Raw genomic sequence first — 9538 nt, forward strand, 5'->3', positions numbered from 1 at the left:
GGTCCCACCAGCCCTGCCCGGCCTCTGAAGGACACCACGGCTCCTTCTGCCGAGCTGTGTGTCCGTAGGGCAAAACCCTGTGGGAACGGGCTGATAAACAGGGAGCAGAGTGACCTCAGCCCCGGCTGGGCCGGCTCCGACCTCCCGGGTGCCCGCGCTGCCTCTTTCATCACCACCGAGGCAGGAGCTCCCAGGAGCTTCGCCTGGAAAACAGGATGTGAGTGTTTGAGACGTGGGAGCTTGGAGCTCCTCAGGATCCAGGGCTCACCCCGGGCTGGGATGGCAGCGCCGGGGTGGCACAGGGATCTTCCCCTGGGTGATGGGGAAGCTGTGCTGGGACAGCAGCCGGCTCAGGGGAGCTACTGGACGTGCAACAGGGGGTAAAGCACCCCCGACGCACAGCACAGACCCTGCCTGAACCCCGTGAATGTGGATACACGCTGCCCGTGGGATATTTGCCATGGGATATTGAGCACGCCTTGGGTAACCCACACGCTAAAAACAGCAGCTTGTATTAGAGTCCGTGAAACAGCACGTTTTTAGTGCCTTTTATTATTCTGACACAGAGATTTTTCACTTCCTGCCCAAGCCCTGGCTGACAGTGCTGCAGCTCCCAGAGCCGTGCCCGCCTGTGCCGGGGGAGGAGGGTTTATATGGAGACCAGAGTTTATGTGGAGCTTCCTGCAGGCTTCCTGGGACAGGCAGTACCCAGGGGTTAAAGCTTCATCACAGCCTGTTTATGTGCTGATGAGGAAATGTGGTGACAGAGAATCCCAAACAACTTCAAAGCAAGATTTGTGGATCTGATATGGAAACTATTCTGAAAGTCCAGGGGAGTCTATCGCTTCTGTGGACACACAGCCAGAGCAGGACCCATTCCCAAAGCCCAGCCTGGCCCTGTGCCCATCCCAGCGAGTCCAGAGCTCCCTCCATGGGGAGGGAATTTGGGGTAAAATGGTTCTCCTTGGGCATCTCCTTCTTAGGCAGAGGGAAGAGCATCCCATGGTCCTCATCCATGTCCTGTGCTATCCCCAGGTGTCCTCCCTTGTGATGGACAGGTGAAACCCCTTGAGGGCTCGTGGGCAGTTTTGGTACCATCACCTGCTGCACTGGGGCTGGTTTTGGACCCTCTGCTCGAAGCTGAAGCAGAGGGGAGAGGGGGACGCTGGTGTGGCCACAGGCAGTGACAGCACTGTGACTCCACCGTGTGATGGGTTTATCTCATGTCCTGTACCGGCGAGTATGTGGCCACGTGCCAGGGAGGGAGCGAGCTCCCAGCTATAAAAAGCTTTTGTTTTATCCATAGCTGCTACTTGAGCTCTCACCCCTCACTCTCTGTGACCAAGCAGAGCCTGTGTGCCCTCAGATGTGTCTGGGATCAGCTCAGGCATCTGTTTCCTCTCTCCGAACACATCTGTGGGCACCAGGAACTTCATGTGCTGCCCAGCAAGGAGGTGCCAGTTCCCATCTGCATCCCAGCTCTCCCCAAGTAGGGATCTCCCCTAATTCATCCCAATTCTCTATGTGTAAAGAAGTAGTTTTAAATACCCATTGTTTATTCTGTAGCAACAGCCAGAGGAGCTGCTCTGATCCATGGCATAAACATATTTTCCCAGAGTTTTCTAAGCAACACTTGACCCATTGGCTTCCTGTGGCGTTTTGCCAGGGCTGGCTCTGCCTCCCCCACTGCCAGTGGCTGTGCAGGTAGAGCTGGGCCAGCAGTCCTGGCCCGTGGCTGTGGTGGGAAAGGGAAGAGGATGCTTCCCCTGGTGGCAGCCCTGGGCTGGATGGTCTCCATCCCTGTGGGGGCTTGGATCAAGGCTCTGGAGCAGCAGGGATGGGGGTCAGGGCTGGGTGAGACCCAGCATCTCTGCTTCAGCTTTTCCAGCTGTAAAACTGGGACAAAGATACGGAGCCACGTTACTTCCCCTGCGGTGATGAAAGGCCTGGGACTCTCCCTTCCTCTCCCCAGTCCTGTCTGCTCCCTGGGAATGGGGCAGGGCTTTGAGCCCTCCTGTCCGGGAGTGGTGCTGATTTGAGTTCCAGAGAGAAGACACCAGGATGGGGCTGGATGCCTGCTTGGCCCCTCGGGAGTGCCTGGCTGTCTGTCCTGCCGTGGGCAGTGTGCCTGTCCGTGGCTCGGAATGCAGGGGGAGCTCCCTCCAGGGCCCAAAAAGGCCATGAGGGACTGTCTGCAGGAAAACAGGCTGTAAAATGCCTAGGGAGGGTCTTGCAGCCCCTCTGGTGTCTGGGAGCCAGCACAGAGCCCAGCTCTGCAGGGCAACTGGGGCTGCAAGGGAAGTGGAGGCAAGGATGGGAAGCAGAGGTGAGGACGGAAAGCGGAGGGAAGGACGGGAAGCCAGCAGCCCCTGGTCACTCAGGAGGGTAGGGGCAGAGCTGGGCATCCTGCCCCATGCCCGGCCTTTGGCAACTCCACACAGCCAAGCCCAAAGCCCTCATTATCCAGGGACCTCCCCTCAGATCTTTACTTTCAGACACAAATCCAGCTCCATGTGCCCTCTGGAGCTGGGGGTGCAGCCACACTGGACAGACGACAGCCTCCCTGCACACGCCATGTCTGTGCCATGTGCCATTCCGGGGCCAGGACAAACTGCCCTGTGAACAGCAATTCCCTGCTTGGACCCAGCCAGCAGCAAATGCCGGGGCGGGGAGCTGAGTGAGATTGGATCAAGCCCTTGGCTGAGGGCTTACAAAATCCAAAACAGCCTTGTAAAGATCAAGCTCATAAAACCAGGACTCTGCTTTCATAGCTCATGAATGGGAAGAAATGCCAACCAGATCATTTTTACACATATTTTTTCCGTCTTTGTCAACATTCCCCCATTTGGCTGAAACTTCAAACTGCCACATTTGGAGACTGTCTGTCTTAGAAGTTCCAGTATTTGTATAAATAACTGATAGGGAAAGATGATCCACTCTGGAGTCTGCCCAGGGGCCCTGGGAACAGTGATGGGCTGTGGAGCCCTCCAGAGATTGGGTGGTTCCCCAGTGCCAAGGGAGAGGGGCAGGAAGTGCGGGTGGGGGTCTCCAAACACCAGCATCCACCCAAATTCAGGAGGGGGAGCAAGAAAGGTCTCCCCCATTCACTGGGAAGGAGGTTCAGGCAATAAATATGGAAGTGAAATGGTGACTGTGGCCCTGGGTGTCATCTTTGGAAGCGGGGTGTCGCCTTGCCAGCCCTGTGCTGATGTTGGGGCAGGGGGATGACAGGGGTGTCACTGTCCCCACCAGGGACAGTCTGTCCTGCCCAGGGAGAGTCTGAGCACAGCGAGGGGTGCACGGAGAGGGACACATGGGGACGGGCACGGTGAGGGTGGCACAAAGGGGTGAGGGTCCACAGGGAAGGACCAGGGGACAGTGCGGGAATGGTGTGCACGGCAGGGTGCAGGGTGCGTGGAGAACAGGGACAGGTGTGTGGGACTGGGGACACGGAGAGGGGCTGGAGGGCACAGTGAGGGGATGGAGAGCACGGAGAAGGGCGGGAGGGCACGGCGAGGGGCGCACGGCGAGGGGCGCACGGCGAGGGGCGCACGGCGAGGGGCGCACGGCGAGGGGCGCACGGCGAGGGGCTGAGGCGTCCGGCGGGGATGCCGAGGGGAGCGGGGCGGGCCGGAGCAGCGCGTCCGGGGGAGGAGGTGCCGCCGCCCGCTCCCCTTCCCTCGCCCTCCGGAGCGGGCAGCCCGGGGCCGCCCCGCGCCTTTAAAGGCTCCTCCTCCGGCGCGGAGGGGACCCGGCCCCGCCGGTCCGCCCCAAGGGCTGCGCCGGGAGCGCGGCGGGGAGCGCACGGCGGGCGCGGGGCCGGCGCCCCCAGCCCGGCCGAGATGAGCCCCCTCCCCGCGGGCAACGGCAGCGCCTGGGGGGGCTCCGGGAACTGCAGCGGGGCCGGCAGCCTGGGCCGGCAGTGGCTGTTGGGGACCGCCATCAGCCTCACTGTCCTGGTCATCGTGGCCGGTAACTTGCTGGTGATCGTGGCCATCGCCAAGACGCCGCGGCTGCAGACCATGACCAACGTCTTCATCACCTCGCTGGCGTGCGCCGACCTCATCATGGGCTTGCTGGTGGTGCCACCAGGGGCCACCATCCTGCTGAGCGGCCACTGGCCCTACGGCACGATGGTGTGCGAGCTGTGGACCTCGCTGGACGTGCTGTGTGTCACGGCCAGCATCGAGACGCTGTGTGCCATCGCCGTGGATCGCTACCTCGCCATCACCTTCCCGCTGCAGTACGAGGCGCTGGTGACCAAGGGCCGGGCACGGGCTGTGGTGTGCCTGGTGTGGGCCATCTCTGCCTTCATCTCCTTCCTGCCCATCATGAACCACTGGTGGCGGGACGGGGCAGACGAGCAGGCGGCGCGCTGCTACGACGACCCGCGCTGCTGCGACTTTGTCACCAACATGACCTACGCCATCATCTCCTCCACCATCTCCTTCTACGTGCCCCTGCTCGTCATGATCTTCGTCTATGTCCGAGTCTTTGCCGTGGCTACGCGGCACGTCCAGCTCATCGGCAAGGACAAGGTGAGGTTCCTGCAGGAGCCCCCCAGCCCCACGTCCAGGAGCAGCCGGCGCAGGCGGCCCTCCCGTCTGCTGGCCATCAAGGAGCACAAGGCACTCAAGACCCTGGGCATCATCATGGGCATCTTCACCCTCTGCTGGCTGCCCTTCTTTGTGGCCAACATCATCAAGGTCTTCTGCCGGTCACTGGTGCCAGACCAGCTCTTTCTCTTCCTCAACTGGCTGGGCTACATCAACTCAGCCTTCAACCCCATCATCTACTGCCGCAGCCCCGACTTCAGGAGCGCCTTCCGCAAGCTGCTGTGCTGCCCACGCCGTGCCGACCGCCGGCTCCACGCCGTCTCACAGGACCTGCAGCGCTGTCCCTGTGCCTTCAGCCCTCAGGGGGGCCCTGCAGAGGACAGCAAGGCGGCCCCCGGGCGCCCCGGGGAGGACGGCGAGGCTCGGGGCAGCGGCAGCAGAACAGAGGAGACTCCTCTGCCCCAGGGCAGTGGCCACCGGCAGCGGCCCCTGGGCGAGTCCCGGCTGCAGGGCGCGCAGCCCGCACTGAGCTCACAGCCTGATGAGTAGGTACCTGTAGGCATTTGCTCGGGAGGGGCTAGGGGGGTCCAGCCCTTTGGGGTGTGCGTGGGGAGGGGGTGTCAGTGGTGGGACGGTGCTCTGACAGCGCAGTTCAGAGCTGGGGGAGCAGGCAGACTCCGAGGTGCATGGCAGAGGCTCTGGGGTGTGGGACTGGGAACCACCGCCCTCTTCCTTTATGTTCCCCTAAAACTCTGGCCCCTCCACTGGGCTGCAAAATTGGGGTCGCAACCAGTCCCACTCCAGCCCGCCAGGACCGGGTCTGCTGTTCCTGGGTAAAGGAAACACGGGTGGTGAAGCAAACCAGCTGAGCAGGAATGTGTTCCAAAGCCTGGGATTCCCCCTTCTCCTGCCGGTCCCACTTTGTGCTGCTAAAGAAGGAAAACGCGGGGACCCCCTCCGGAGCGAGGCACTGCGGCTGCCGTCACCAGTCCGGGCTCAGCAGGTTGCTTTGCCCTCCAGCGGTGTAAATCTGGGAATGGAATTAATTTCATCCTGCTCCGTCCCGTGATGGGAAATGCGCTCCCGGAGCTGGCAGCCCACAGGCTGCAGGGGGCTGGCAGGGGTGGCAGGGGACGCCCATGCTGTGGCTCTGCCCTGCCGGCACCCTGACACCGATTTACACCTCCAAATTGTAGGGTGGGCTTTTTCCACACTGAGGTTTTTTTATTAGTATGACAAAATTGGAGTTACTCTGGTTACTGTGGGTTTTAACCGCGTTTCCCTCCTGACGGCTGAGGGGAGGAGAGGTTTCCTGCCAGACTGCGCGGGCAGCCAGATAGAGGTGCCAGAGGTATTCCCTGTGAAGGATTCACCCGTGCTGGGAACACGGGGCGGTGAATGGTGGGAGGATCTGGCCTCTCACCCCCTGTGCTCCCCTCTTTCAGGTTTGCTGGCGGAGAGACGCCCGCGGGTCCGTCCGACTGACTGGGATCAGCCGAGAGCTGGGAGGAGAGTGTTTCCCGGCCGGGTCATCATCCCTCCGGCCTCTCCTCTGCCCGCGCTGGCCGCCGCCTTCCCCGGGGACCACAGCCCGTGGCCAGCCCCAGGCTGCTGCCCGGGTTCGGGCACGTGAGTCCGGTGTCAGCCCGGCTACAGCTGCCGACACCTCCCCGCTGCCCCGAGAGCTTTAACCCTCCTTGGGCTGCTGCCTCGGTGGCTCACTGGAGCTCCACACCTTGTGCATGGTGCTCCTGGATCCCTTCTGTGCCTGCCGGGGCGGTGGCTGCGGGTCCCTGTCCCCAGCTGAGCCTGCTGGGTGACACTGTGTCACCTCCCACCCTCTTCTTGCAGGGCCAGGGTTGGAGAAGCAGCACCAGGGGTGCCGGTGCTGGCAGGACCCTCCAGTGCACACACTGACCCAGAGAGGAGGAGGATCTCCCTTGGGAATGCTGGTGGTTTTGGGACAGCACCAGCTCCTTCGTGCCGTTGGTGCTGGAGACCTGGAGCTGGGGAAAAGCTCTGGAGCTGCTCGCCAAGGGGCAGCACAGCCTCAGGGATGTGCGGACAGGGAACAAACTCCCATCTGGGGTGTTCCTGGCTGGCAGTGGGATGTGGAGACCGCCAGCTCTGTTTTCTTGAAGGACGAAGGACCCTGTCGTCCCAGGCTTGGCCAGTTTTGGACCGTCTGTTGAGAAGGAGAGAAGAGCCTCCTGCACGCTCAAGCCCTTCCCAGGATTTCCATCCCTGCCCCAGCTGCTGCATTCCAGGGGTGGGTGCAATTCCAGGAGCTGCAGTGATGCCTTCAGCAAAGGAAAAGCTCAGAGGAATGAGGGGAGCTCCGAGCCCGGAGGACTTCCAAAGCCAGGGAATTACGGTCTTGTCAGATCTCTGGCAGTTTCTCCCTCTCGTTTGGGACAGATGTCTGTGTCCGTGCCGCTCGGGGACGGGAGGTGGACTCTCATCTCACACATGTGCAGACGTGCTCTGCCCACACCGCGCTGCCACGCAGCACCTTTGGGCCTAAGTTGGTGTCAGTATGTGCAGTGACTGTACAGTTTTTGTCCTGGTTTTTGTCCCTCCTGCCGTGTGAAATAAACCTCCGAATCTCTGTGGTGCCTCCAAATCTGTCCCGAGCAGAGGGTGCTGCTCCATGTGCTGTTCCTGGGTGCCTGCCTGAGGTTCGGGGGGTCCATCCCCCCTCCCGGGGCTGTGGGTACCGGAGAAAAGCCGGGCGCTGGGTGTGCCTTGGTGCTAGCCCCTAAGCCCTGCCACATGTTCCCACACCCCAAAAGGGCAGGCAGAACTGTCAGAGGTGCCAAGTGCCACCTTCTGGTGCAGGGGAATCCCAGCTGCTGCACAGGAACGGGACCTGGGATGCTGCAGGGTCTGCCCTGCTGGGATCCTTCCTTAGTGTTTTGCTTTTAACACCCCGCAGTGATGAAATAACTAAATAAAGAGAGAAAATGCAGCTCGGGGAGTGTTCCCAATTCAGAGCCTCAGATCCCTGTCCAGTGACACTCGGGGGGCTCGTCCCCGATCCCAGCAGCTAATGAGTAACTTCCCAAGCAGTGGAGGGTAGGGTGGGGCTGGCCCAGGGAACAGGGGTCCCAGGGACCGGTGGTCTCACTGCCAGGGCTGGTGGCCTCGTCTCTAATCAAGCTAAAGTGTGCTCAGGTGGGCTGTAGGTGCTGCTGGGGGTGTGAGGGGGTGGTGGGTGCTTTGATGCCACCTCCACCCCCCCACACCTGCAGTGCATTCCCAACCTGCACCTCCCGGGACCCCTCTTTCCTTTATTAGCAGTCGGTGAGAGGGCAGGGGCTCGTTGCTCGGTGGGTGCTGCTGTCTCTGGTGTTGGATTTGCTGTGGAGGATGAACAGCTCGTTTGATTTCTCCCGGTCACTGTCAGAGGATCGGCCCGTGGCTGCGCTGTGGGGTACGGAGCTGTGAGCCCCAGGACGAGACCTGGTGGGAGTGAGCTGGGCATGGTGGCTCCGCTCTGCGGGCAGCCAGGCTGGGTGCGCCTGCCCCTTTTGCACTGAGCGCGCACCCGGGAAAGCCCCCCTTGTGTTTTGGGGTGGGGGGAGGACCTTTCTTTGCTTTTGGGAGGGGGCAGCTTGTGCGTGCACAGATCCCGCCGTGTTTCCCAGGCTGCCAGCTGGGCACAGGCTCCCGGAGCTGCGTGGTGAAGGAGGATGACGACTTCTTGGATCACCTGGTGCTGCTGAGAACGGTGAGAGCCGAGCCCCGCCCGGGGACCTGCTGGCGCTCGGGCCGGCGGCTCCCTGCCATGGGCTCTCTGCTCGGCCCTGCAGATCTGCCTGGGAGCTGACGCCAGGGACGAGCTGCATGTGGTGGCTGTGGATTCCAAAAACGCCTCCGGGGAGCACAAGCCGGTGCCCATCGCGGCGCTGCGGAGCTCGCTGCTCCCCATGGTAAGGGCTGCCCCACTCACAGCCCCTGCCCAGGGGTGACGGCGTCATCTCAGGCTGGGGCCGCGGGTCTCTGAGCTCCGGCTCTTTGCAGATCAGCCTCAAAGGCCTGGAGCTCGTCCCTCCCGTCACCTTCGTGCTCCAGTGTGGAGCTGGGCCAGTCTATCTCAGCGGGCAGCTCGTCACCCGTGAGTGTCATCAAGCTGTGGGCTCTGGGATCACTCGGGGGTGCTCCGGGGTCCCCCAGCATCTCTGCTGGTAGCTCGTGCTCGCTGCTTTGCCCCGGGGATGGAGGGAGGGCTGCTCGGGGGGGATCAGCGCCTGTTTGCAGTTGCAGGCTGGACAGGTCAGTGCCGGCTCCTGGTCTGCTGCCATGGAGTGGGAGGGTGGCAGTGTTCCCACTCCCGGTGTGGGGTGGGATTTGCAGCCGGGGGGCTTCACCCCCCTCTTGGCGGGCCAGGGCCACCCCTGCTGCAGCCCTGCCTCTCCTCTCCCCAGTGGAAGATGATGCCATGTCTGAAACCCACGAGGAAGAGCTCTTGGAGGAAGATGTGGGTGATGAGGACGATGATGGAGCTTCATAGGACAGGGGCAGCCTGGAGAAGACTTTGGCTCTGGAGTGGAGCTGGTGTGGTGGTGGGAGCAGCCTGTGCTGGGAGCTGCCAATGCCCTGTGCCAAGGGCGGTGGATCCTTGCAAAGGGACACAAACTGCCCGGGTTTGGGTGTCACCCCTTGTCTCCTCTCTGCTTGTGCCTCCCCCTGCTCGGGCTGGTCCCCTCAGCTCCCCCAGGCACAGCTCCGCCTCTCCTGCCTTTTTGCGCAGGCAAATTCCAATTAATAAATGCAGGAATGCCCTTTTGTGCATAAGTGACCAATTATTTGATGCATGAGCACCCCATCAGCTCCCCCACAAGCACCCAATTCATCCCGTGAGGGTTAAGCAGCACAGACTTGAGCACTCAGTCAGTGAGCACAGGTGTGAGGGCCCCAGTGAGGTCCTCGGGTGCCTGGTTGAGGCCCTGTTATCTGAGGGGCAGAGAAAGGGCAGGAGG

The 9538-nt window shown here is 61.8% G+C and overlaps 2 protein-coding genes across 4 annotated transcripts; both read left to right on the forward strand.

Moving 5' to 3' along the window:
• The first annotated feature begins 3811 nt into the window (after nucleotides 1-3811).
• Nucleotides 3812-7165, forward strand: ADRB3 (adrenoceptor beta 3). Of its 3 annotated transcripts, XR_005603557.1 has the most exons (3): nucleotides 3812-5101; nucleotides 6002-6185; nucleotides 6408-7165. XR_005603557.1 is itself a non-coding variant. In XM_039564340.1 (2 exons), the coding sequence occupies exon 1, from the start codon at nucleotides 3843-3845 to the stop codon at nucleotides 5103-5105; it is 1263 nt and encodes a 420-aa protein (XP_039420274.1). In that variant the 5' UTR covers nucleotides 3812-3842; the 3' UTR covers nucleotides 6002-7165. The 3 variants fall into 3 exon arrangements, 2 of the variants coding, with proteins under 2 accessions (XP_039420274.1, XP_039420273.1); XM_039564340.1 differs by having other exon boundaries at nucleotides 3812-5105; nucleotides 6002-7165; XM_039564339.1 differs by having other exon boundaries at nucleotides 6002-7165.
• Nucleotides 7166-7925: 760 nt separating this feature from the next.
• Nucleotides 7926-9267, forward strand: LOC120411159 (nucleoplasmin-like). The gene is made up of 5 exons (XM_039564360.1): nucleotides 7926-7989; nucleotides 8204-8286; nucleotides 8369-8488; nucleotides 8580-8673; nucleotides 8984-9267. Exons 1-5 carry the CDS (start codon nucleotides 7926-7928, stop codon nucleotides 9067-9069), a joined length of 447 nt encoding a protein of 148 aa, XP_039420294.1. The 3' UTR covers nucleotides 9070-9267.
• Nucleotides 9268-9538: the final 271 nt, after the last annotated feature.

The sequence above is a fragment of the Corvus cornix genome, chromosome 22 (genome assembly GCF_000738735.6).
Source record: "Corvus cornix cornix isolate S_Up_H32 chromosome 22, ASM73873v5, whole genome shotgun sequence".
Taxonomy (NCBI): Eukaryota; Metazoa; Chordata; class Aves; order Passeriformes; family Corvidae; genus Corvus; species Corvus cornix.

Bases quoted from the DNA above. Each gene is read 5' to 3' on its own strand.
- ADRB3 (XM_039564339.1), top strand. From the start codon at position 3,843: ATGAGCCCCCTCCCCGCGGGCAACGGCAGCGCCTGGGGGGGCTCCGGG. The intron at 5,102-6,001 runs GTAGGTACCTGT...CCCCTCTTTCAG, and splicing joins CTGAGCTCACAGCCTGATGA to GTTTGCTGGCGGAGAGACGC.
- LOC120411159 (XM_039564360.1), top strand. From the start codon at position 7,926: ATGAACAGCTCGTTTGATTTCTCCCGGTCACTGTCAGAGGATCGGCCC. The intron at 7,990-8,203 runs GTACGGAGCTGT...CGTGTTTCCCAG, and splicing joins GCCCGTGGCTGCGCTGTGGG to GCTGCCAGCTGGGCACAGGC. The intron at 8,287-8,368 runs GTGAGAGCCGAG...TCGGCCCTGCAG, and splicing joins ACCTGGTGCTGCTGAGAACG to ATCTGCCTGGGAGCTGACGC.